The sequence below is a fragment of the Vulpes lagopus genome, chromosome 21 (genome assembly GCF_018345385.1).
Source record: "Vulpes lagopus strain Blue_001 chromosome 21, ASM1834538v1, whole genome shotgun sequence".
NCBI lineage: Eukaryota > Metazoa > Chordata > Mammalia > Carnivora > Canidae > Vulpes > Vulpes lagopus.
Genome location: NC_054844.1, coordinates 10,739,584 through 10,767,477, shown reverse-complemented (window position 1 = coordinate 10,767,477; position 27,894 = coordinate 10,739,584). Strand labels below are relative to the sequence as shown.

The 27,894-nt window shown below is 41.7% G+C and overlaps 1 protein-coding gene across 3 annotated transcripts; it reads left to right on the top strand.

The window, feature by feature from the left end:
- The first annotated feature begins 840 nt into the window (after nt 1-840).
- On the top strand, nt 841-27,894 carry YBX3 (Y-box binding protein 3). 3 transcript variants are annotated; one of them, XM_041736257.1, is made up of 10 exons: nt 841-1,355; nt 5,873-5,936; nt 6,989-7,022; nt 9,684-9,773; nt 12,449-12,571; nt 16,590-16,793; nt 22,393-22,490; nt 24,768-24,939; nt 25,598-25,697; nt 27,329-27,894. In XM_041736257.1, the coding sequence occupies exons 1-9, from the start codon at nt 1,085-1,087 to the stop codon at nt 25,661-25,663; spliced, it is 1,122 nt and encodes a 373-aa protein (XP_041592191.1). In that variant the 5' UTR covers nt 841-1,084; the 3' UTR covers nt 25,664-25,697; nt 27,329-27,894. The 3 variants fall into 3 exon arrangements, with proteins under 3 accessions (XP_041592191.1, XP_041592192.1, XP_041592193.1); XM_041736259.1 differs by lacking the exon at nt 841-1,355 and adding an exon at nt 3,672-3,744; XM_041736258.1 differs by lacking the exon at nt 16,590-16,793 and having other exon boundaries at nt 846-1,355.

Here is a 27,894-nt window from a genome sequence, read left to right as displayed (position 1 = left end):
CAGTTGCTTAAGCTTTTATCAGCTGAGCAAGGCAACTGAGGCAGAAGGGAGGATGTGAAGTTACCCAGTTTTCTTCCCCAAGTACAGCATTCAACACGCATCAACAGCCCGTTAGCTGGTACCGTGAACTTGGCGTAGGGTCTGGTCTTTACATGGATTCTCTGACGTTTGCACCTCAATCTCCTTACCTGTGAGTTACAGATGAAATCATGCGTAAGTTTATCTCCTAGGAATAAGCAGCCAAGTAGAGGTTAGATTTTTGTCTCATTTGTAATCGTGTCAAAAATAGCTTCTGGTGGGCAGCCCGGGTGGCTCAGCGGTTTGGCGCCGCCCTCAGCCCGGGGGCGTGATCCTGGAGGCCCGGGATCGAGTCCCACGTCGGGCTCCGTGCGTGGAGCCTGCTTCTCCCCCTGCCTCTCTCTCTCTGTGTGTGTGTGTGTCTCATGAATAAATAAATAAAATCTTAAAAAAAAAAAGTTTCTGGTACTTCTCACTCGTCGAAAGGCTGCACAGGGCTTTGGGAGAGAGAAGCGCCACGTAACGGGGCTTCGCCCCCAGGTCGGCGTCAGGTGTCACGAGGTCGCGAGGAGCGAGCCCCGCCGCCCCGCGGCAACTAAGGGCCTGCAGCGCGGGCTGCTCGGGGCACCGGGCCGCGGAGCACCCCCCAGGCCCCGCTCTCCCCGCGGCCCCCTCCGCCGGGCCCCGCGCTCCAGGCCGCCGCCGACCCGCGGCTCGCGCAGGGCATCGGGCGCCTTTAAATGCTAATGAGCGTCGCGCCCAACTCCGAAGCCAACTTTCCCCACCCTCCTCCCCCGCCCGCCCTTCCCTCCCGGGCCCGTGCGCCGCCTAGAAAAACTTGTGCGGGGCCATTTTTGGGGCAGTAAGATCGAGCGAGGAGCCCCGGAGCGAGCGCGCAGCCCGAGAGCTCGAGCCGCCTCCGCCGCGAGACGCCCCGGCCGCCGCCGCCTGCGCCGCGCGATCCGCACCGGCCTCCCCGAGAGCGAGCCCCGGAGCCGCGACCGCCAGCCGCGCTAACCGCCCGCCAACCGCCACCGCGGCGCCGAGCGAGAGCAGACGAGGCGGCATGAGCGAGGCGGGCGAGGCCACCAGCACCAGCAGCAGCAGCAGCCTCCCGCAGGCTCCGGCGGAGGCGGCCCCCGCGGCGCCCCAGGACCCCGCGCCCAAGAGCCCGGGCGGCAGCGGCGCGCCCCAGGCCGCGGCCCCGGCGCCCGCCGCCCTCGCCGCAGGAAACCCGGGTGGGGACGCGGCCCCCGCAGCCCCCGCAGCCACGGGCACCGCGGCCCCCGCCTCTTCGGCCCCCGCCGGCGGGGAGGACGCGGAGAAAAAAGTTCTCGGTGAGTCGGGCGGGGGCGGGGGCGGGGGCGGCCGAGCACGTGCGGGCAGCTCCGGTGCGGGTCCCCCGGGGCCGCGGGCGACAGTCGGGGTCCCCAGCGCGGCGGCCGCAGCCCCCGGCCCGCCCTGCGGAGGCTCCCGGGCGCGCGCAGCCCTGCGCTCCTGCCCGCCCCGCGCGCGCGGCTCCCGCTCCGGCTCCGGCTCCCGCTCCGGCTCCGGCTCCGCTCCCGCCCCCGGGTCGGCTCGTCCTCGCCCCGGTCCCCCCGCGCGGGCACCGTCCCGCGTCGCAGGAGTGGCGAGCACCTCGGCCCCGAGGGAGAGGAGCGAGCGACGGCCCGGGGTGGAGGCACGGACACGTGGGACGGGCGCCGTGGAGCCCTCGGGGAGCGGCCGGGGGTGCGGGGGGGCGGGCTCAGGTGTCCGTCCCGGACGCCCTTCCCGCGCGGGCACGGGAAAGACGCCATGCCCCTGGCGGCCACATGCCGGCGGGGCTGTTGCAATCCTGTCCGGGAACTTGGACCTGGGTCCCACGGCCTCCGCGCAGGGCCAGGCGGCGCTTACCCGCCGCGGCGGCCGCCCTCCTCCCGGGCCGTGGGAAGGCGCCTGGCGCCGCCGCTGGAGGCACTTGGTGGGCGGCAGGCAGGGCGCGGGGCCTGCGGTCCTGTGGGGCGGGTCGCCTGCTGGGGCGCTGGGCGGCTGGAGCGACGCCCTCGGGGAGGCGTGGAGCGGGTTTGCGAAGCAGGTGGGCGGTGAGGAAACATTCTGAAGGGAGTCGAAGTCATTCACTCTTTTTTTTTTTTTTTTTTAAATAGTAAAGTTGGAGGTGGTGGAGGGTGCTTCTGAACGATTTCCAGTGTTTGGGGTGGGGCGTGTTTGAGCTCCCTGAGCCTTGCCTCCCCAATCCCCTAGGAAGAAAACGTGAAGAGATAATGGGAACAAAGTATAAAACAACCCCCTGTTGCCCGCCGTGACAGGCCTGTTTTCTGGGCTTTCACTGACTTCTTTGAGGAGGGCAACGTGCTAAGTGGGACCTGCGTAGGTTTGGACACAAAATTGCCCTCATTTTGCTGGACTAGAAGTTACTTAAGTCAGGTCAGTGTTGTCTTGTGAGCCTGTTTCCAACACGTGTGTCTTGGAACACTACCAAGGGAGAGGTGGGAGAGAGACCACCTTGGGTTTTCCAGAGCAGTGTTAGGGTATATTCTTTTTTTTTTTTTTTTGAAATAAATTTTCCTTTTTTTTAAAATTTTTTTTTTTATTATTTATTTATGATAGTCATATATATAGAGAGAGGCAGAGACAAGGCAGAGATAAAGGCAGAGGGAGAAGCAGGCTCCATGCCAGGAGCCCGACATGGGATTCGATCCCAGGTCTCCAGGATAGCGCCCTGGGCCAAAGGCAGGCGCCAAACCGCTGCGCCACCCAGGGATCCCAGTGTTAGGGTATATTCTTAATGCTGACTTGTTCTTGTATACAGGAGTGGTTGCAGGTTTTCACTTGATCCTTGGACCTTTCTGGATCTAAACTAAACTGGCATTTATTTATTTATGATTTTTTTTTAAATTTTTATTTATTTATGATAGTCACAGAGAGAGAGAGGCAGAGACACAGGCAGAGGGAGAAGCAGGCTCCATGCACCGGGAGCCCGACGTGGGACTCGATCCTGGGTCTCCAGGATCGCGCCCTGGGCCAAAGGCAGGCGCCAAACCGCTGCGCCACCCAGGGATCCCTTTATTTATGATTTTATTTATTTATTCATGAGAGACAGAAAGGCAGAGGCTTGGAGGAAGCAGGCCCCATGCAGGAAGCCCTTTATGGGACTCCATCCTGGGACTCCAGGATCACCCCCTGCCTGGGCTGAGGGCAGAGGCTCAGCCCCTGAGCACCCCCCCACCCCCACCCCCGTGCCCAGACTGCTGGATTGTAAACTGAAACGCAGGTTTCTTGAAAGATGAAGGGAGCAGATACATTTCTTTAGCATTTCCATGGTGCTGTTAAGCCTCTACCTCATTGCAGGTGAGGATTTGGGAGGTCTTTCATCTTCCTGCTGTAACTCCAACTCTTAAAATGGAGGACGACCTTCTCCCTGACATTTCAATACTGCCTGTCCCTGTCCAGTGTGTCCTGCTATCTCCTCTCCTTTGCCAGGCAAACACACGGGTGCCTCAGATGGGCCAGGCACAGTGCTGACTGAAATGGAATTCTGCTCTTGGGTTCCCCCATTCTACTTCCTTCACACAACCTTTGACTTGAGTGGGTTAGCCCTGGGCCAGGGGAGTAGTTGACCTGAAAGAAAACTCTCAAGAAGCCCAGTGGAAGATTCCTGCTTCTACATGGTTTTCCTCCTGCACCTTCTCACTTCCTCCTCTGAGTCTGGTTTTAAAGCAAGAGGTGTGTGTGTGAATGTTTGATCATACGACATCGTTGGGAATATTTGTGGAATCAGGAAATTTTAAAAAAATACTAAATTGGGGAGTAAAACAGGCCTTCAGCCTGGGATGAAGTTAGACTTGAAAGTAATTTTCAAGTGAAAGGGAATAAAGGGGAAAGGAGAAAAATGAGTGGGCAATGTCAGAGAGGGAGACAGAACATGAGAGACTCCTAACTCTGGGAAACGAACTAGGGGTGGGGGAAAGGGAGGTGGGTGGGGAGTGGGGGTGACTGGGTGACGGGCACTGAGGGGGGCACTTGATGGATGAGCACTGGGTGTTATTCTCTATGTTGGCAAATTGAACACCAATAAAAAATAAATTTATAAAAAAATTAATTTTCAGCTTTGTTTCTGTTATATCAGTGTTGCCTTTCTAATCAAGATTGTTTGACATTAAAAAAAAAAGATTGTTTGACATTAACTATGTGACAATGAATCAAAGATTTCCTGTCTTTATATTTTCATTTATAAATTTTGGAGCAAACAAAAGGTGCCACAAAAAGCCTATCCTTTGACACACGATGAGATACTTTATGTTGGCAAATTGAATTTAAATAAAATTAAAACAAAACCTATCCTTTGAAATAACATGTGACTTAAAAGCGTAAGGTTTATGGAAAATGAGTGTCTTCTGTGTACCTTTAGATCTAAAAGGTGGTGGTGTTTGTTTGTTTTTTTTTTTTTTTCTTTCTTGACCTGCTCTGATGACAGTGGCCTAAAACTAAGATTCCAATGGTTCAGTGTCTTCAGTAGAGAGATCTTTGTTACTGGGACATAGAGCTGGAGATTGCTTAGTGGTGGGGTGAATAATTTTGGAGGCATAACGAGTTATTTTTCTTTTTACAAAGAGAGCTAGACTATTTCCTTAAACATCTCAGTATAGCAAAACTCAGAACTATGCCCACAACAAAGCTGTCCTAATTAATATTTTAGTCTTGAATTTAAAAACTGAATCCTTACTGTTTATCCTTGGAAGTTACAGACTTTGCATCTCTCCTAGAGCATGTATTAATGTTACTTTCCTTCTCTTACTGTGCCTTTTTTTTTTTTTAAGGTATACTTACTGTCATATTTCCTGTTTCATTGAGTCTTTGTTTTATGCATTTCCTGAACTTAGATGTAGGCCTTTCCTAGAGGTTCTGAATTTAGCACTCAGAATTGATTCAAAGGAGTCTTCTCAATCATCCTTGATGGCTGAAATATGCATCTATGAAGTTGAGGTTATATGACTATATTATTTAGATTCTTTCTGTTGAATTCTGGTGAAGTGTGGTGTTGTACAGAAATTGTCCTATTCTTGATAGAAAGTCAAGACAATCAGGTGTAAGAGGGGGATTTTGTAAAAAAAAAAAAAAAAAAAAATGCTGAGTTTGACTCTCCCCAACTGTGGAGATAGGGTAAACAATGAAACAGAAGCCCAGATTCATCACTATGGTTTGGAAAGGCCTGTTACATCATGTCTCGGGGTGGTGAGTACAGACTGGGATTGAGACAGCATCAGTTCTATTATTACTCTTGACTCCTCTGATGGGCCCCCATCTGGCAACTAGACAAGTTACTTTATGTCTTTGTAGATTAGCTACAAAACAGTAGCTTTGTAGGAGCTGCTGTTTCACTAGTAAAGTTTGCTTAAGGTGTCAAAGTGTGAAAGTGATGTGTTAGGGTCATTGGGACTTAACCTTGTTTATCTATCTACCTTCTCTTTCATTGTGACCCTTCTTTTGCACTTATAATTTTTCAGCATTAACGCTTTCATCTTAAAGAGTATTTGTGTGTGTGTGTGTGTGTGTCTTTTTCCTTTAAACAATGTTTGCCAATTTTAATTATTGCAGACTTGTATAGACTTATGACCACTGGCTATCTTATGACTTTACTGAAAAGTTTAACAAGAGAGGTTTACCCTTCTGAAAAATATTTTCCTATGAGATCTTCCCTTGTACCACGTTCTTTTCCTGTGTTTTAGAATTAAGCCTTTAATGGCTTCCTCAGGTATGTTTAGGCTTTATATAATGCTATCAAGACCTTAGTGATATGAGCTTTATCTCTTTGTAGGTCAGATACTAATTTATCTGCTTAATCTTATTTTAGCCACCAAAGTCCTTGGCACTGTCAAATGGTTCAACGTCAGAAATGGATATGGATTTATAAATCGGTATGTGTGTGTATCTCTGTACATGTTTGAAATGCATGCTTGCTTTATGGCACCAGCAGTTCATAAACCCTTTACTATGCTTTTTAAATGGCTTATGCAAGTTTATTGTTTTGTTTTGTTTTTAGTTGATGGCTGGAGTAAGTTTTAAGGTTGTAAGCACTGTAAACATTCTTATTTCTAAGCTACTGCTGATTAAATATTAATTAAAATACATTTCCAGAATACCGATAAGTAACGTATTTTATAGAATTCAATCATTAAAAGAAAAAAAAGGTGAGGGAGATAAATGAGAAATGGGAAGGGCCTTTGGATAATTGGGACCATATCCATGATTTCACGGATGGAGAAATGGAGTCTTAGACTGGTTAAGCAACTTCCCTAAGGTCACACAACTAGTGAGTAATTGAGCTGGATCTGTAAGGTCTGGCCCAAGTCCCATGTAGAAAGTGTAGTGTTTTCTTTAAACGATGATAACTTCTAATTGTATAGAAACAAGAACACAACTATCGGCTCTTGGGAGTATGATGATATTTTTACATGATATTGTCATTTTCTTTGCCTCTCCCCCATCCCCATGCCTTAAAAATACTTTAATTTCTTCCTTATCTGATTTGGTGGGGTGGGGGGGGGGAGTGAGTTAGGGCAGGATGGGGGGGGTGCTGTTTTAGGTTTCAGTGTAAGGAGAGCCTAGTTCACAGCTGTGCCCTGTCCTTTTAACTGTCTTGCTTTGCTTTTACTGGGAGGGAAATCTAGGGCTCTGATTACATTCCACATGATTTAGGAAGAGTTGAGAGGGAAGGGGATGAGAGGGACCATTTCTGTAGAATCTATACACTTGGATCTAAGCACTCTAATAATATGGAGGAGTAGGACAGCTTTGGAAGTTTTTCACAAGGACTGATTGTAGGCATCTGCATGAAGTGGAGAGGATAAACAAAAATTTGTGTTGTCTTTTTGAAATCTTGGGATCTAAACTCATAAAACATCTGTTCTTTTAAGTTTTTCTGTATAGCCAGTACTTTTTATTTATGAACTTTTTTGTCTCCCAACAGAAATGACACCAAAGAAGATGTATTTGTACATCAGGTAAGAAGGATACTAAATGTGTTACATTTGTTCTGTAATCTCCAGTTGTCTCTTTTCCAAAATGAAGTCCTGTAAACTATTATTCTACTCTAAACTCTTCCTGTGATTTTTATTTTGGCAAGGGATCTCACTTCCACATTTTAAGATTGGCAGATAAACTCTTCTGTCCCTTCATATTAACTGCTTTTAGGTTTGCAGTTGGGTGGAGTAATATTCCGTTCACCAGTTTCTAATTTTTAAAGCCTTGAGTCCTTAACAGAACTTTGTTTCCATGTTAGCATCTTATTTTCCTGACTTTGTGGTTCCTCCTTAACATTTGGCTGGAACTGATCTGGCTTTTGCCTGGGTGGGTTTTGGTGAAGGGCCCTCTAGCAGAGTAGTTCTGACTTGAAGTAAGTCAAGCACAGTGAAGCAGATGGTCAGGATGTGTGTGTCCAAGGCATGAGAAAATGCCCTGACTCCCAGGATGGTCCTCACTGCTATTAAAATGAGGCATAGTGAGCACCATGTCCAGGTCAAAAGGTACACATTCCCTTGGATTTGAAGGAAATGTAGAAAATAGGTACAATATGGGAAACATGGGCTTCTCTACTACCAGTGTCTCTGTCTTTCTTTAAACTCTGGCCTGGGATGCTATTTATTTCATTGTGTATCCTGGACTTGTTTCGCATTCTAGGTTAAAAAAAGAAATGCCTCCTCTTGTTCTTTTTGTATATTTATTTTTCAGCAAATTGTTTCCAATACGCGGGTAGCTCTTAGTGTAAACAGGAGAAGTCTAGAGCCAGGTACTAACACTAGGACATTTACTTGCAGAGTTCTTTTTTTTTTTTTTTTTTTTTAGGTTATTTATTTATTTATTCATAGAGACACGGGGGGGGGGGGGGCGGCAGAGGCACAGGCAGGGAGAAGCAGGCTCCATGCAGAGAGCCCGACATGGGACTCGATCCTGGGTCTCCAGGATCAGGCCCCGGGCTGCAGGCGGCACTAAACTGCTGCGCCATCAGGGCTGCCCTACCTGCAGAGTTCTGTCAAGCATCTGGTTTTCTGTGCTTTGGTTTCCTTATGTTTAGGGTTATGTGTGATTTTGGGGTGGGTATGATGAGCTAGTGATAGTTAAGATTTTGGGGTGGGTGTGATGAGCTAGTGATAGTTAAGATGAAGCTCTCTAGTTGTGGTTTCTATTGTTTACGTTTCCGCTAGACTGGATATAATTCAGTTGTACCTCGATAATCCGGATAGATTTTTTTTGTTGGGATACAGAGACTTTTCAAGTCATAACAGACTGAAAAAGAGTGTTGCTTATAATAGCTAGAGGTTAATAGACGTTTTGGATTGGGAACTCTGGGTTTGTTGCCTGCCTGAGTTAAAGGACCTCACAAGTTTCGGTACCGGTGGCCAGCATCATCAGCCTGCAAGTCTGTGACCTGATTCCAGCCCCCATGAGGCTGTGTGGTGAGTCACCTCACTGTGTTGAGGCCTGCCCAGTTTCACAGGAAAAAGGGAAGGAGTCGGCAGGGAGGGGCTGTTTTTGGAATGGCTCAATGTTCTAACTGCAGCGTGTATATCCTGTCCCGAGCTGCCTTTCTTCCTCTGTGGGTGAGGTCTCTGGCCTATTGGCTCATTTTTTTCCCCTCCTCCCTCTTCCCTCCTCCTCAGAGTAAGGGAAGGGCTGGATTACACATGCCTAATCGCTTTATAAAATAAGGTTGACCTAGTTCCACAGAAACTCAGAGCCCCTTTAACTGTTTAGAGCGACCAAGGAAAGAAATGGAAATTCATTGCAGAAATTATTCTCTGCCTCACACTGACTGAGAAGGCATATCTTCAGGTGCAGGTGTCTCATGCAGCCTAATATCTTCATTCATTAACCTTTTAATGCATCATCAGGGAATGTGTAGGGGTGAGTGAGATATGAATGGTGTGATGGGGCAAATACTGAATAAATAATCATAGATAACACTGCAGGGAGATGGATTTCCCTTACCCATTCCCCATGTACTTCCAGACTGTTTCTTTAGATTTTCAGCTAAATCACTTACCAGCCGCATGTTTCCTTATCCATAAAATGGGGTGTCAGGGGGAAGAGGCCAGATTATGATTATCAGTAATGTTTCATTCCTGAGGTAATTTTGTGTATTCCCGTCAGAAATATTTATCTCACTGGCATTTTTAAATTCCTTTTTTCCATTTTTCATCATCCCTCCTCTCCTCCACATAGTTTACAATTCTTTTTGAGGTTAGCAGTTTCTCTTGTCTATAGAAACCTCTCTACCTGAAATGTGTATTTGTGTGTTTATACAAAAATTCATCAAGGCATCGCCACTGCCCTACCAGTGATAGAGGTACAGTCAGAATCTTAGATACTGAATAGTTTGAGGGAACTAATAGTATCGATTATCATCATCAGGCTGTAACAGAACTATCAAGTAACCAAACATTCTGTTTAATCCACCTATGAAGGAGAATTATCAAAGGTAGCCTGAATCAAGAAAATGATGTGGAACAGAGATTTACAGTGTGTGTTTGTTTATTTTGTTACTGTTTTGGAGATCCAGGTTAGTGGGAGAATAATAATGTAAAAAAGTAATAATACAGGCAAACTTGAAAGATGAAATCTGTGGCTAGTATTGCTTCATTTAGAACTTTCTGTTCTGTTGACAGACTGCCATCAAGAAGAATAACCCACGGAAATACCTGCGCAGTGTAGGAGATGGAGAAACTGTAGAATTTGATGTGGTTGAAGGAGAGAAGGTGAGGGAATATAGTGGTTGAGTCTCAAAGTGTGCAGGCACATAGTTTTCTTGCATAATAAATGGTCTCCCAGCCTCTTATGAATTAACTTGCCTTTTTGATGGGAAGGAGTGACATTTAAGTAGAAGATTTTGGATTATTGAATATCATTATAAACATTCTTTGGCTTGTTATAAAAGGGCATTTTAATTTCTCATTTAATAAATGATGAACCCTTTGTATGGAGGGAGAAGATAATTTTTTAAAACCTACAGGACATATTTTATTTTGGCACCAAATGTACATTTAAACGTAAGTTAAAATTTAACTTTTATAGCGGTGCCTGGGTGGCTCAGTCCGTTATTTTGGGTTTGCTTTCAGCTCAGGTTATGATCTGAGGGTCCTATTTCAAGTTCCGAGTTAGGTTCCCTGTTCAGCATGGAGTCTGCTGTTTCCTCTCTCACTCCCCCTACTTGCGCTCTCTGTCAAATAAAATCTTTAAAAAAAATTTAGCTTTTATAGTATTTTTTTTAAGTAATCTCTGTACCCAACATGGGGCTCAAACTCAAAACCCCAAGATTGAGTTGCATGCTCTACAAGCTGTACCAACCATATGCCCCATAACTTTCATAGTATTAAAAATAAAAGTTGCTTTGGGAAAAAGAGTTCTTTTATGAGGATAAAGTTTTCATGCTGTGGTTTGTAAGCACTTCTGGACAAATAATACACAGAAAGAATGTTTTAATCTCAATAGAAGATTCAAATTTTTGAATTTCATTTATTTGAAGATTTTTATTTATTATCTATCTATCTATTAGAAATCGTAGAGACAGAGCATGAGTTGGGTGGGAGGGCTAGAGGGATAGAGAGAAGCAGACTCCTTCCCAAGCAGGGATCTCCGTGTGGGACTGGATCCCAGGATCCTTGGATCATGCATGACCTGAGCTGAAGGCAGATGCTTACCCTACTAAGCCACCTAGGTACTCCAAGAAGATTCAAAAATTTTTAAAAGATACATTTGTTTGAGAGAGAGCAAGTGTACAAAGGAGCAGAGGGCAGAGAGGGAAAGAGGGAGATTGTCAAGCAAGTCTCCCTGCTGACCATGGAGCCCATTGTAGGGCTCAATCTCATAATCCTGAAATTGTGTCCAGAGCTGAAATTGAATCAGACGCTTAACTGAACCACCCAGGCACTCCAAAAAAAAAAATTCAAATTTAATATAATCATTTTGTTTTCTCTTTGGCTTTGATTTTGGAAAGCCAGAGACATCTTCAAAGACTGTGTAACAACTTTGTTCAGTTGAAGAACAGCAAGGAGCTAATGGATCATCTTGAACTATATCTATAGAACTCTTTTTATGCTATTATATATTTATTCTAATATTAGTAATGCCTTTTATGCTTTTTAAAAAATTGGTAGTCTATTATAGACATCACTGAAACAATATGGAATAAAAATAAAATCATTTAAAAACCATATATGGTACGATTGCCATGTTAGCTAATTGTGGCAGCTGAGTTATACACTGAGTGAATGACTAGTTAGCTACTATGCACGTGCTCTTTCCATATACATATACACCATTCCATGGTCCACATTCTGAAGAGTTTGTCAACTGTTTTTTTGAAAGAAGAAAGGTTACTGCATTTAATAGGGAGATTGAAATGATTTCTCTACCAGTGTAATCCATAGGCTGTGTTGCAAATCTGGAGTTTCACATCATCAAATGCTGATATATAATGATCTCTATCATCCCATCGAACTCTTAAAATTTTGCATTGCCAAGTTCTTTTTACCTGTGTATGTTTTCAGAACTGGAGATTCTACAAATTGATGTAAAGTGTGAAATAGACTCTTTTGAATCTCTTTTGTCTGAATTGTTTATATTTTTGGAGCACTATTTATCTGTCCATCTGAAAATAAGAACGCTAAGTCTGTTTCAAGGGTAATGAGAAAGTCTAATGTGGCACTACATTAGTGGAACCTAGATCTTGCTAAGTTAAGGACCCATCTTTTCTGTTGCTGCCAAGATGGAGTGAAGTTTTCCCTCTCAATAACTCAGTGCTGGACAGAGCCATTTGAGACTGTGAATCGCTATTCCCTAGTGCCTCTTAGAATCACACAGGTCTCAACGTTTTTCTTTTTCTTTTTCTTAAAGACTATTTATTTGACTGAGAGAGCGTGCACCCGCACAGAAGCGGGAAGTGGGGAGAGGTAGAAGGAGGAAAGGCTCCCTGCTGGGGCTCCATCCCAGTACTCCGGGGTCATGACCTGAGCTGAAGGCAGACTCTTAACTGACTGAGCCACCCAGGCGCTGGGTTTCAACATTTTTCTAAGAAGATAAGGCCTCAGTTATTTTCCATTGAGGAACATTCTTCCTAGTCTAGTATTACTTCTTTTATAATTGTGTTATATTTATTAGTTTATATAAGAAGTACATCCTGCTCTTGAACTTAGTATAACCAAGCAAGAAGGAAAGGTTTAGGTTGAGTGAGCAAAGAAACTACATTTTAATCCGTACACCAAGCACCCTGCTCATCTTATTAATACCTGGGTGTGTTGTGGAGGTCACCATAGGAATTCGTGAGTACATTCTGCCTGTCTTTAACATTCTGACTGTACAAGGCTCACTTTTTTTGGAGGGGGGGAGGGTTAGTTCAGCTTTTGTGGCCATCTTTGTTAATTTTCTTTCTCAGGGTGCAGAAGCAGCCAATGTGACTGGACCAGATGGAGTTCCTGTAGAAGGGAGCCGTTATGCTGCTGATCGGCGTCGATACAGACGTGGTTACTATGGCAGACGCCGTGGACCTCCCCGTAATGTATGCTCTCTTCCTAAACGGTGACTGAAAAAATTCTCACATTTAAATTAAGTGTACACATTTGGAGCAAGTAGATATATTTTCTCTTGGAGGCACAAAATGATTTTTCTTTTTTTCCTTTTTTTTTTTTTTTTTGATGAGAAATTTTTAGTGCCCAGCATTTATCCATAGCCAAAGGTCTCTTTGGAAACTTGCCATTCAGAAGTTGTATCAGTTTGTACAAATTTGGCTGCAAGTAACAGACAATTATCTTTTAACAAGAAGGCTTAATTAAGATAGTCTGTGCCAGGATTGTCAAAAGGGCTTTCTCTTTATTTGGCTCTTTTATCTGGCCATAACCTAGTCATGTGGCATGCACTGGCAAAGGGGAATGGGATTTCCATGATTGGTATAAACCTGTTACTCATCTCTTGGCACTAACACTGTTGACCTCTAAGAAGATAAGTGTTTGGATGGCAAGGGAGAATGAGGAATAGCTTGGGAATAGGCAAAAAACAGTACTACCACTGAAGTATTAATTTACCTTGACTAAGTAACTATTTTATTTAAATAGCATAATATTTTCCCATTTTTTTAAAAATATAGAAGCAGTAAGTAATTCTCCAGATTTTTAGTTCTTTAGATTGGTTACCAAAGTGAAGTGGTTTACAACCAAGACTATTGTCTGCAGCTTACTTAGAAGGCTCAATTTAAATTACTCTCAAGGCATCCAAAGAGAATCGCATTCATTTGTGCTCATGAGGATCCCATTAAATTTGAGTCATTTTTTGATGTTTCTAGAATTAGTCCTTGGGATTGGCACTATAGGATAAAACTGAAGATGCTTTGTGCACACTAGATTGTGGCTGTGTTTATTATCCAAGGAAACCTTTTGAAAAATCTCACCAGAATAATATGTCTGCAGAAGGAGAATGATTTATCCCTCTGCTTTGATAGGTTTGTATCTTTCTGCTTACCTTAATGCTTTCCCTCTTCATTTTGTTATCTTAACACTCTGCCCAAATTTATTTTTGTCAGATACCTGATGACATCTTATTTTTCTGTTTCTGCATTTTTCTTTTCTCTTTTTTAAGAATTTTACTGGTCTATTTTATTTTTAAAAAATTAAAAAAATTTTTAATTCCAGTTAGTTAACATACAGACAGTAATATATTGGTTTCAGATGCATTATTTCATAATACAGTGATTCAGCGCTTCCATATGTCACCCAGCATTCAACATGACAGGTGCGCACTCCTTAATCCCCATCACCTACCTTACCCATCTTCCCATTCCTATCCCCCCACCCCCGTCCCCTAGTTCTGTATTTTTCTTTCCCATATAGTGGTATCCTATTCAATTTCTTTAAAAGATTTTATTTATTTATTTAATCATGAGAGAGAGAGAGAGGTGGACACCTGGGCAGAGGGAGAAGCAGGCTCCATGCAAGGAGCCCGCCCTATGTGGGACTCGATCCCGGATCCCGGGATCATGCCCTGAGCCAAAGGCAGATGCTCAAACACTGAGCCACCCAGGCATCCCAATCCTATTCAATTTTTTTTTTTTTTAAAGATTTTATTTATTCATGTGAGACACAGAGAGAGAGGCGGAGACACAGGCAGAGGGAGAAGCAGGCACCATGCAGGGAGCCCGACATGGGACTCGATCCTGGGTCTCCAGGATCAGGCCCTGGGCTGAAGGTGGCGCTAAACCGCTGAGCCACCCAGGGATCCCTCCTATTCAATTTTTAATGAAAACCTGTGCAGGGGGTGAGGAGTAGGAATGAGCTACTATAACATTTATTATACCAAGTTAACTTTTTCAAGTTCATCAGATTCATGGAATTCTAGTTTTGATGGCAGTTGACCCTTGCATAACACATGTTTGAATTGCAGGTATTTTTTGGTGAATATAGTACTGTAATGTAAATGTATTTCCATTATGATTTTCTTAAAAACATTATCTTGTCTGTAGCTTACTTTAGTGTAAGAATGCAGTATATCATATATATAACATAGAAACTGGGTGTTTATTGACTATGTTATTGTTAGGCTTCCAGGCAACAATAAGCTTTTTTAAAAAAAATTATTTTAAACATTCTGCTTATTTATTCATGAGAGACACAGAGAGAGAGAAGCAGATCCATTGGCATTGGGAGAAGCAGGCTCCAAGCAGGGAGCCTGATGTGGGACTCGATCCAGGACTCCAGGATCACACCGAGTTGAAGGTGCTAAACCGATGGTCCACCCAAGAGTCCCAACAATAGCCTTTTAGTTAAGTTTTTGAGAAGTTAGAAGTTACACATGGATTTTTGACTGCATGGGGGTTGGCATCCTGAACCTTCATATTGTTCAAGGGCCAACTGTACTTTACTAGGTTAATTCAGAAGTATAAATGGTAGAAAAACTTTAGTGAGAAATTTTATTGAAAGACTTTTCTCCTTAGCTGGAAAGAGCATGTTTGGCAATGGCAGGACCATTATTCTTATTTTGTAAAACTCTTAATGGAAGCTTTGGCTATATAAAACTCAAAAAAAAAAATGCAAAAAAGCCCAAAAGGAAGAATAATTTATACAGTTGGTGTATATTTTCTATGCTAATATGTTTTTATATAGTTGGAAATTGTGTCTGATACAGGTTTTATGAAATGTAGAATGGCTTGATTTTTCTGAAATTAGACTAGTCGAGGCAATAGTCGAAAGTTCTCTTTCAGAATTTAGTTGCCCATGTGGCTGGTCCTGGAGGGTTCTAAATCTTAAATATACTCACCTCCAAAATAAATGGGTTATTATTTTATTAGTTTTAAATTTATTCATTTTTGAAAACTATAATTATTTCTCTTGACTATCTTTGGTATTTGCATATCTATATCCTTTAAGATTTGAAATAAATTCCTTGAGGGGTTTGGTTGTTTGTTTTTTAATATAAAATATTAATATGTGATATGGTGGTTAAAAATAGGAAAAAATATAGGTCAATAGTTTCTGCTGTTATTAAGGCCTATATTTAGAAACTGTTTCTATTACTTACTACTATAAAAGTGCAATAAATACTTTATTCCAAAACATGTATGGAGAATCATGCCATGAATCAGTGGTTCTCAAACTTTTTGGTTTTTGGACTCCTTTGTATGCTTAAATATTATTGATGACCCCAGAATTTTTGTTTGTATGTTTATATCTATTATTAATACTGTATTAACAATTAGAGCAGCCATTTAAAACATATTTAATTGATTTAAAAATAAGCTCCTTACACAAACACCATTTTTAATGAAAACTATGTTTTTCAATTGAGTGAGAAAAATGATGTTGCTATATATTTTTGCAGATCTCTCATACTTGGTTTGATAGAAGCCTTCTGGATTTTCATCTCTCATTATGCATTCAGTCAGCTTTAGAGGCTATTATGTCATTGTAGCTTTTTGGACCCTCCACATACCCATGAGAGAATAAGAGGGGAAAAGGCAAATAGTGTTCTAGTAGTGTTATATAAGAATGTTTGAATTCTGTACCCATCTCCCCCCAACCCTGAAAGGTTTTCAGAGACCTAGTCCATACTTTGGGAACTGCTGCAGGAATGTAGGACTCCTAGGACAAACCTGTTGAACTCCACAAAATATTTTTTTTTCTTGCTCTGCCCTGACTTTGCCCCAGTGGATGACAAACATTGAGAGACACACAGCAGGCAGAGCTAACTATTACCAGCCTTGTAGTTGTTTTTTTGGGGGGGGTGTGGTTGATATGTGAGAGTCACTAATTCTAATTAGATGCTACTAAATTCATAATTGGTTGATTGCTTTTGCTTTTCTGCTTTTTGATATTTTATCTGCACAGATCTACTTTGATCTCAATGTAGTTTATCCCAGGTAATCACATGATTCCCTGGGTTAAATGCATTCTGTCTGTATAATAGAAGGGATTATTCTTTTGGGGGAGTTTTTTTTTTTTTTTTCTTTTGGTGATACTCATCCTAAGCGGTATTCTTTGGTTCTGTTCTTGCTGAAACTTCTTCTGAATCTCTGTTTCTTTGCTTGCTAGTACGCTGGGGAGGAGGAGGAGGAAGGGAGCGGCAGCAGTGAAGGATTTGACCCCCCTGCCACTGACGGGCAGTTCTCTGGGGCCCGGAGTCAGCTGCGCCGCCCCCAGTATCGCCCTCAGTACCGGAGGCGGTTCCCGCCTTACCACGTGGGACAGACCTTTGACCGTCGCTCACGGGTCTTTCCCCATCCCAACAGAATGCAGGTAAAATTGCACCTGGGACTTGTCTTCAGCAGTCCTCACCCCTCCATCCTTCCTCTGCCTCCTCTTCCTCCTCCTCCTCCAACACCAGCCGCCGGGAATCAAATCTTGCTTGTGGCTTCCTGATGCTGCAAAAGCTGAGGCAAGGCCTCGAGTGTGCTTTTTCAGAGCAGCCATTCTAGTAGCAGTACCAAAAGCATAACCACAGAAGCGTACCTCTAGTTGGGCACCCTGGTGAACAGGGTATATTTTAAAGTAGAGAGATGGATGGTTATGCATTAAGAGCTTGAACTGAAGTCAGCAGACCTGGATTTGAATCTTGTTTCTGCGGCTTGAATTTGTGAGCTCTCAAGATAACCAATTTAATCTTCATCCATAAATGGGGATAATAATATGGTGCCTCTCCCATGGGTTTCTGATGATTAAATCAAAGGTGAAGATTGTAGCACACTGCCTCAGGATAGATAAAATTTCTAAGTAAAGTCCTTCATTTTATTTATTTATTTATTTATCTATCTATCTATCTATCTATCTAAGTCCTTCATTTAAATGAGATGGCCTTGATTATTAAGAAAACCTAACGTAGATGTGGAGATTGTTGATTAGTTATTGATTCTCCCTTTTCACTGAGAAATAACGATAGAACCTTTGCAAACTTGACCTATAATTAATAAACTTTGTACTACCTTGGCAGCTCCAAAGAAACTTGGAAGACTTCGAATAGGATATCTTTTTTGTTATCACTAGCTACAACTTTTTCCTCTTGGTGTCCTTGGTTTTTGTTTTCTGTTTTTCCACTAAGTGTTTTGACTGAACACTATGTTCGGTCTGTTCTTTGCTACGCTTCTCCTGTCCATCATGCATGACTATGTTCTTTCTACATTGCTGTTTGTTATTTCCCCTCCACTCTTTACCAGCTGTCCCTGACGAATGTGCTAAAAATAACGAGTAGACTTGCATATATGGAGAGATTGGGTACATGAGGCATAGTAGGTTTCTTTAGGGCAGCATTCTGGGCTTCTAGGAAGTGGAGAACAGGAAGAGTCAGTGAGGTTGTAATACACATTTATTTTTAGGGCATTAGTTGTGCTTTCCTGAAATAATCTTTCTTAATATTTAGCCAGCACATCTATATGTATCATTTTTTGAGAACTTGATTTTTTTTTACATTGTTTAAAATAAAGTATGTTTCATCTTAGGAATTGATGATTCTTCCATGCTATGTAGAACAACATTTGCACAAGCTGGTTGAAAACTGATTTTGAGAAACGTGCTTATTCTGATAATTGCACGGAGGTGTTCCAACTTGAGCTGAACTTCTTACCCATTCCATATGTGAAATAAAAGCTGTCGTTAGATTTCCTTCAACATTTTTTCTTTACTATCTTTCTAATACATACCATGTTTGGATGTTCATTGACTAAAGAAGTCTGCTTAAGACAGTTGACCGCATCAAATGAAAATCCCTAAAACTCTTTCATATAGCTAGGCTACTTCAAAGTTGTTAGTGTAATGGCTTAAAAGTATAGAGAGATCTCTAGGATGTTAAAATTATTGAAGTCAAATAGAAAAGTCTTTGCAAACATTTTCCACTACATAAAAATTGAAGATTATTGGACCAAGAGGGGAAAAAATGATAATCTACAGGCCAATAGTCTTTTCCTTATATACAAAGGACATAATATAGCATGGTACATCAGTGACCAAATGACTTTTATTTTTTTAAAGATAATATTCTAGCTTAACTTTAATTTTCACTTGGTAATTAAGTAGAACTGGTTACTGAGCTAATAGCTACTATTTGCAGTCTTTGAGAAGAGAGCTATCTGATGGAGAAAGGGAGTATAAATTATTTGGCATTGACCAAGTGACAGATGTTTGAAATCAACTCTCATTCTGTCTTCTGTAGCTTTATAAAATTGGCATGGCTTCTGTATTTTTGTTGGTGTTGTTATAAATGAAGTGATTTGATTATTTTTAAAAATTGGCGACTTTTACATAAGGTTGTATGGGAAAGAAGTTGTAGAGCTTGATTTAAACTCTGTTTCTGCTGACGTTCTTCCCATCCTATCATTCTAGTAAATTCTAATCCTTCATACATGTTAATTGCTGTTTCTTTCTGCTTTTTGTGCATCAAAGTTCCCTAAGGAAGAAAGAGCTTGGCTTATTAGAGAACTCAAGGAAGGCTCCTGTGGTTGGACAGTGAGAGTGAGGCTGTAAGGGGTCGGAGATGAGATTAGGGCGATATCTTTTTTTTTTTTTTTAAAGATTTATTTGTTCATGAGAGACCCAGAGAAAGGCAGAGACACAGGCGCCTGCTGTGGGACTCATTCCCAGGAGCCTGGGATCACATGAGCCAAAGGCAGACTTTCAATCACTGAGCCACCCAGGTGCCCCTAGGGCAGTATCTTAGAGTATATCCAGCCTGTCTGGTAGACTGATAAGGACTGCTGACCTACTCTAAATGTGATGAAAAGCCAGTAAAGGGATCTAAACAGGGAAGACACATATTAAGGAGCTCATTGGACTATTTATGGAAGCTAGACCACAGGAGGTGAAAGTGGACGTAGGGAGACCAGCTGCTATAATCTTCCTGTGTAGAGTTAGTCATGGCATGGATGAGAATGCTAGCAGTGGAGGTGTGCTCAGTGGCCAGATTTAGAAAATATTTTAAATCTAGAAGTGACAGCATTTGATAATGGAGTGAATGTGTGGTGTGAAGAGTAAAGGATACCCCTGTGATTTCTGATTTGAACAAATACAGGAAGACTGAAGAAAGATTGGGTTTGGGGGAAAGTTGGAAATCATCTGGAGATCTTTTCTCCCTCCACCTCCTTCACATTAAATTTTATCTCCAAGTGGAGATGTGAACTAGGCAGAAAAAATAAAGCACAGTTGAGAGGGAGAACATGGCTTGAGTTAGGAAGGTGTCATTTTAGATAAGGTAGTTGACAAAGTCTTTGGGGTCATATTTGAGGAGAGACCTAAGTGAAATGAGGGAGTGAGTTATTTAGATAGCAGGAAAGGCCAGGAACAGCAGAGGGAATGCCAGGGATTGGCTGAAGGGAGTCCGAGGCAGAGAGATGATACTATGTCGAACTTTGGAGCCATAAGGACATATTAAAAGCCCTGGCACAGATGGTGTTAACTATAAAGTGAGTGTAGGTTGAAAAATTGATCCTAGGACTGAGTCCTCGGGCACACTGACCGTGCAAGATGAGGAAGATAAAGGACCAGATAGGGAGAACATATTTCAAGAAGGAAATGCTGCTTTAGATGCTGTTAAGCAGAGGAAGTTGAGCTGCGAATTGATTACTGGGTTTGCTAACTTGAGGTTAGGGTTCTGGTAACGGCAAAAGTCTGGTTAGAGTGAATTTAAGACAGCAAAGGACAAGGAAGAAAAGATTCTCCCTTGAGGTTTCTGTGGTGGTGCGAGTGGTTTTCATTTAGTCTGTATGTCTGTAGAAGACGTCAGAGAAATGGAGGAGGATATAGGATCAGGATCAGGGAAGGATTTTTTGTTTGCTTTGATTTTGTTTTTACATTTAGTGAGTTCTCTCCTGGCCTCCCTAACCGTTCCCTCACCAACAACTTACTCCTAAAGCCATTATAGAGGGGCAAGTCAAATATGCTATACATTCGCACACACATACACACATTTATATATGTGTAACTCATACTGTATACATGTGTATGTGTATGTGTGTATGTGTATATATATAGGTATTAGGATGTGTGTGTGTTTCTTATGTCTGTCTCTACAAATAGCCTGGAAACAGGGGCTCCTTAATAAAATTGGGCATACCTGGTCTGCAATTTTTCATTTCCTAATACCATTCTCCAATAAGAAAAAACTCTTGGATAAATGACTGATTTCAGAGCTGGGCCAGAGAAAGTACAATATGAGCCCAGAACATCTTGTTGTGCCAAAAAGCAAGAAAGTACTCAAAGAATGTTGGAGACATGTCAGAGGGACATGAGCCAGCTTGAAAGGACTCCCATTGGCCAGTAAGGATAGTAACAGATTATAACTCATTGAATAAAATAGAAAACCATGAATCTGTACAGATATAAATACAGAAATGAGTATATTGAGAATTTGATGAGGAATGAAATACTTAGAGACTTTGAGAGTGCTTCTCAAATTCCTCACTAATTACAAAGAGGGAGAGAGTAAATTTACAGCTGAGCAACCTTGGCAGACACCACCTTAACTACTTCTGAAAGTGAACATTGTCAGTAAGGATACAAATTGAAACCATATGCCATCCAACAGGATGCAATGAGAAGAATGCAGTGTGACTTTGGCTTCTCTGCCAAAGATGCATAAGCTAAATCATGGGGAAACCCCAAACAACCCCAAACTGAAGGATATTTTATAAAATGCCTGGCCTGTAATCTTTAAAAGTGTCACAGTCAGGCAAGCCAAGTATAAAGATTGAAGAACTTTTTCAGGCAAAGAGACCACTAAATTCAGGGTACATGGTTCTGAATGGGGCTTCTGGCTGTCAAGGACATTAGCAGAACAAGTGATGTTTGAACGGGGACTGTGGATTAAGTTCTGGATTTCCAAACTTTCTGTAAATTTGTGATTATTTTTTTAGAATTGCAAAGGACGGATGCTATTTCAGCATGTTTATATGCCTGGATGGAAATGAAGGATTAGAGAAGGGGGATACAGTGAAATGGGGAGAGGAAATGGGGAGGAGGGATAGGGAGTCGATGCCTTCTAGGAGGTAAGAGAGGAGTTGGCTTTGGATAGGAGCATGGACCACTCACACCCAGGGTTAGGAGAGGGGAGCAAATGACAGCAAACACGAGTACAGTACAGGGGCAGATTTTGAGTGAAGGAATGTGGAAATTCTTTGCTAGTTGCTTCTCTTTTCTTAGTGAAATACAGAGAGGCAAGGGATGTTAGTATTTTGAAAAAGAAGGTTGAGATGCAGCTGTATATAAAGAATTTCAGAGATGTCTGGTGGGTTGTCTTGTTAGTCTTTAGTCGTTTCTTTTTCTGGGGGCTCCACAGTAAACGAATTTTATACCCCCAGCTTAAAATAAACTGATCATCAAGAAAGTATAATTTGATTTCTTTAAAGATTATAATTAAATAATGCAAAGAGATGAGAGGAAGCAATAGAGGTGAAAGTGTGGTTAAGAGGTATCGGAAAACCTTTGAATGTAGAAACCATTAATGGTTGAACGGATACTCTGTAGAATTAGTGGGTCTGAGTTTGAAAAGTGGGAAAGATTCCTATCGGCTCAAATGTGTATCATTTTATTTCATTTTGCAATGTAGGGGCTTTGTTTTGTTCTGTTTTGTAAGAGATGAGTGGAACACTTCAAAAGGTTAAGTTAGTATTACAAAATAAAATTAGGTGCTGTGTGACAGGCAAAAAGACTGTTCAAATGGAAATCAGTTTTTCTTTGCTATCACTTATGAAGATCTAAATCAGTAAACAGTTAAAGTTGACGATTCTTGGCTTCATAACAAAGCCTCTTTTTATTTTACTTTTAAAAAAAATTCTGAGTGCAACTGTGGGCTCTATGTCTCTTATATCTTGTAGTATGACATTCATTTTCAGCTCTCACTGCCTTCTTGTAGGCTGGTGAGATTGGAGAGATGAAGGAGGGAGTCCCAGAGGGGACACAGCTGCAGGGACCGGTTCATCGAAATCCAACTTACCGCCCAAGGTACCGGAGGTATGTGATGTTTTTCACTAACGACCAGTTGCAGAACTTGTGAGCAAGAGTATAGTGGATGAGACCCTTGTGGGTTTGTTTGATGGATCTGTTATGTAACTGGAAGAAGTGGCTGCTAGGACCACATGTCTAAGTTTTGGGGGAACTCTGCAGTATGTCTTCAGATGGCCATGTGACATTTCCCCCCTACTTAACAAAATATTTAGGTATCTCTGTACCAAACTATTGTTATTTGTTAGCTTTCATATGGTATGAATTAGTACTTAATTTGAAATTATATTTAATGAAATAAACAGTAAATTAGTTGATGGGTAATTTCGTAGTAGTGCTACAAATAACTGGAGGAAGAAGTGAGCACCAAGAGAGTATTTGAGATAGTGAATATTCTGATAACCAAGGCAATCTAGATGTTAAGTCAGGCTACAGATGAAGTTGTGTTTAAATTCCCACCTTCCAGTTAGTACCTGTGTCTCCTTTTTTTTTTTTTTTTTAATTTTTTAAATTTTTATTTATTTATGATAATCACAGAGAGAGAGAGAGAGAGAGAGAGAGAGAGGCAGAGACATAGGCAGAGGGAGAAGCAGGCTCCATGCACCGGGAGCCTGATGTGGGATTCGATCTCGGGTCTCCAGGATCGCGCCCTGGGCCAAAGGCAAGCGCCAAACCACTGCGCCACCCAGGGATCCCCCTGTGTCTCCTTTTGAAGGTTCCTGGATTCTTAAGACTTAGTTCTTAGGTTTCTTCTAAGATGGACGTTAAGGAATATTTTATAATTTTTAAAAGTACTAATGGATCTGAGATAATGGTCCCTGGCATAGTAAGCCCTCAGTAAATACCAGGCAGTAGTACACCAGTGATGTTCATATTAGTTGAAGGAGTAAGTTATTTGTGCTTTATCCCTTGTGAAAGCTGAATTGGACTACAATTCTTTTTTTTTTTTTTTTTTTTTTTTAAATATTTTTTTTTTAATTTTTATTTATTTATGATAGAGAGAGAGAGAGAGAGAGAGAGGCAGAGACACAGGCAGAGACACAGGCAGAGGGAGAAGCAGGCTCCATGCACTGGGAGCCCGACGTGGGATTCGATCCCGGGTCTCCAGGATCGCGCCCTGGGCCAAAGGCAGGCGCCAAACCGCTGCGCCACCCAGGGATCCCTGGACTACAATTCTTAAGATCCTTATCTTAAGCTCTTTATATCATAAATCTTCCTGTTCCTTCACCTGTTCCCTTGATGTAAATGAAAAAAGTAGACCTTCACTCCTGATTGACATTTCTTCCACATTTAGTTGGCCACTATGGGTTTCCTGAATAGAGAGGAAGTATATTATTTTGGGAAAGGATTGTACCACTCTGTATCCTTTATTCCTCACAAGATTCATTCCAGTTTTAGACATAATCACTCCTCTTTTTTTTTTTTTTTTAAGATTTTTTATTTATCTATTCATAGAGAGACAGAGAGAGGCAGAGACACAGAGGGAGAAGCAAGCTCCATGGCAGAGAGCCCGAGGTGGGCCGCGATCCAGAGTCTCCAGGATCACGCCCCGGGCTGCAGGTGGCGCTAAACCACGTGCCACCGGGGCTGCCCAACATAATCACTCCTAATGATCAATTACTGAGGACCTTTAAAATAAGAGACTTCATAGAAATGCTTTAATGAAAACAGAAAGGAGATAGTGGTATATGTAAATTCCAGCCCTGGCAATCCCTGGCTGTGCGATCTTTGGAAAACTACATTTTACCTTTTTCGAACTATAAAAAGCAGCATTCCCTATGGTCCAACCAATACTTGCCCTCTCTACCACTTCTCTCGAGTTTTCTCACTATAAATCCAACTCCCAGATTTAGCACTGAAATTGAAATTAAGTATTTAACACAAATGTGGCAGTGCAGGCTCTGGCACAAAGTAATGTTAGTTTTCCGCCACTTTTAATCCCCGTTGCCTCCACTAAACTGTTCATGGAGGGCAGATACCAGGCATCGCTTTTCTTTTGAAATTTTCCTGTCCTTGTTGCCTGTCAGGTGCCTGTCAGGATCATAGTCTGTCTAGTGTAGGTTTATTCACAACAAATAGGTGTTCAGATGAAGGGGGGGAAATGGTGGAAAAATAGGGCCTTTTTTGTTTGTCTTTTTAACAAAATCTCTGTTCGATTTGCTGCATTAGCCTGTGTATAATCCTGGCAATAAATACTGATCACTTGACTTAATTTTCAAAAATAAAGATTATTCTTGAGGCCTCCTGTTCCATTGCAGTTGTTCTCTTTCATGTTCTCTGCTCTAGAGGCCCTCCTCGCCCCCGACCTGCCCCAGCTGTTGGTGAGGCTGAAGATAAAGAGAACCAACAAGCAGCCAGTGGTCCAAACCAGCCATCTGCTCGCCGTGGATACCGGCGCCCATACAACTATCGGCGTCGCCCCCGTCCTCCTAATGCTCCTTCACAAGATGGCAAAGAGGTAAATCCAAACAGCCAGAGGGGAATGTTGCCAGGTCATCCTTAATCATCTCAGACTTTATTTAATACTTCGTCCTAAAAGTGGCTTGATAACCTGGTAACTGTCAGTTATATAGCATTCTATATAAAGTATTATTTATAATAACATTTATAAGTATTTTATACCTAATACTATATATTGCATATGAAAGATAATATTTTAATATATATTCTATAATATTATATATCTAATATTAGATATATGTTATGGGGAGAGAGAATAGCCTATTCTCATAACACAAACCAAATCTTCGAATTCAGCTAATCAGCATTCTCTGAAAGAATTATGCATACTAATAAGGATTCAGAATTAAAATGTTTAGTGCTCCCCGAACAAAGGATGGCATTTTGAGAGGTTCCTTTCTCTAACTAAGCATGTGCTGAAAGCAGTTGGGTATTGGAGACTTTTTGTTATGGAGAGTGGTGGGTGGTGTTTAGTTGCCATTTATGGGCCTTTCTTCTGTGGTACCAATTTTTGACTCCTGCTTCAGAATAGTTAATTTTGCACAGTAATTTACCTTCATAAGCAGCAAGATTCCAACTTTTGAGACCTTTTGGTCTTGAACATTCCATTGTCATCTGAAATAATTTCTGATTTATGGTGTTGTTTCATGTTTTAGACCAAGGCAGGTGAAGTTCCATCTGAGAACCCCGCTCCAGCCACCGAGCAGAGCAGTGCTGAGTAACACCAGGCTCCCCAGGCACCTTTACCATCACCAGGTAAGAGCTCCCTGGGCCGAAGTTGATATTTTCTCTTAAGTATTGTTAACTTCTAGCCTGAACTGGTTTTGTGAGTCATCTGGCCCGACCCCTCATCTCCTTTAGGATTCTGGAGAAAGAGTAGTTTTAGTGGTTAAAAATGGGATTTGACCTTATTTTGCTAGGCTTTCAGAGTATAAACATTTGACAGTTAATGATAGTCATTTTTTTTTCCTAGACATAATTTTTTTTTTAAGATTTTATTTATTCATGAGAGAGGGAGAAACAGGTAGAGGGAGAAGCAGGCTCCTCATAGGGAGCCTGATATGGGACTTGATCCCAGGACCCACACCCTGAGCCGAAGGCAGACAGATGCTCAACCACTCAGCCACCTAGGCATCCTTTTCTAGACATAATTTGTAATACTAGTATCTCTTAAGAAAACTTTGAAGGTTTTACTTCTGTGACACCCAGTGGCCAGTTTGAACAGGAGACTGATCTACAGAATAAATTCAGAGATTGTTTTCTTCCCTTTGATAACCAATATAATTTATTTTGAGGCAGGGCAGTATAATAAGTGGGAACCAAGAGGTTTATGTACTCAGTGCAGGACCTGCTACTCCGCACTTGCTGGGTGATACTGCAGTTTGTATCCCCTGCCTTAGCCGTGTCTGCTGCTGATAAGACAGGGATACTGCCTAGATTTACTCACTAGGGTTGTAGAGATTTAGTGAAAGAACAGGTGTGATGCGCTTGAACAGGGCATGGTAAAGTGCAACCTCTCCGGAAAGGTAGCTTGGCGTCTTTTTTTTTTTTTTTTTTTTTTTTTTTTTATTTTTGCTTGCCCTCTTCATTGGTGTTTCCTGCTGTCTTTTCTCAGTGTAGACCGTGGGCATTTTTTGTAGGCAGAAATCAAACTAGAAAGACTGGCCCAGTTGTGAAGCCACCTTGAAGGAATTTTGAAGCCCATAGTTGTTTTCATTCTGAGTTTTTTACCTAGTAACTCCCAGGACTTAAAATTTTTGAGTATTTCTTGGGTTGTTGCCCTTTTCATTAAATAAATAATTCGGTTTTAGTTAAAAGAGGTTGAAGATTCATAGCCTTCCATCAGGTAGACATATTTGCTGTGCTAGGAATATTGTATTTTATCTCTGGGTTGCATGGACAATATATGTCATAGAATTAAACTCCCTCTTTTAAATCTGCTTGCATTAACGGATTTAGAATTGTTTCCATCATTTGGCTGTAACCTTCTACTTAGTAGTATTATTTCTAGGTCTTCTAAGGAAAGAATCTAAAATGCAGAGAAACATTTCTACTACTTAGACTCTAACATTGGGAAAGGGCTTAATTTGGGGGTGTATTCATATTAGGAGATACTGTGCAGCCACTAAGATGATATGAAGAATTATTGATTCTGTAGTATCATTTATTTGAAAAGGCTTCAGTGACGGTAATTTTCTTTCATACAATTTTATAAAGTTTTTATTACCATGTACTAAATGTTCTGGTTTATAAAAATGTTTCATTAAATGTATAGTTTACAAATCTATAGATTTCTGTTTAGAGCTTCTTGAATTATATTTTTGACTTTTTATTCTTTAACTCTTTGTCATTTTGTCATTCTAAGTTTGGTTTTAATTTTTTTCCAGGTGACCTAAAGAATTAATGACCATTAGAAAAGATAAAGCATAAAGCAGACCGTGACCTTACCAACACCAAAGAAACATCCAAGCAATAATGTGGAAGACTAATAACCAAGATGTGGACATTAGAATGTTTACTATTATTCTTTATGAAACAGACAACTACAAAAGAAAAATGTCAGCCAATATTTCTAGCAAGCTGAGATCCCGGGAATGCCTGCACAAAAGACAAGAGAGCAACCTCCCCAGTTTCAGCAACCACTAGGTTTATATTTTTTTCCTGGTTTTTACTGTTTTGGTAATATGAATTGAAAGAAGAAATATTAATACCACATGGGGAGAACCCCAACCAAAGAAATCTGAAATATATAGTAAATGCTTTTTTTTCCTTTTTTGTTCATTTTGGATGCTGGTGCTAAACTTCCAAGTGTCGTGATTTAAAAAGAAATTTTATGCCCTTCTTATTTATTTCTAGGATGAGGGGAGGATAACATTTTTGCTTTCTTATGTGACTCTTTAAAAGTGTGCAGTATGAAGTTCCTCAAAAATAAAATTTTTATCCTTGAAAGGAA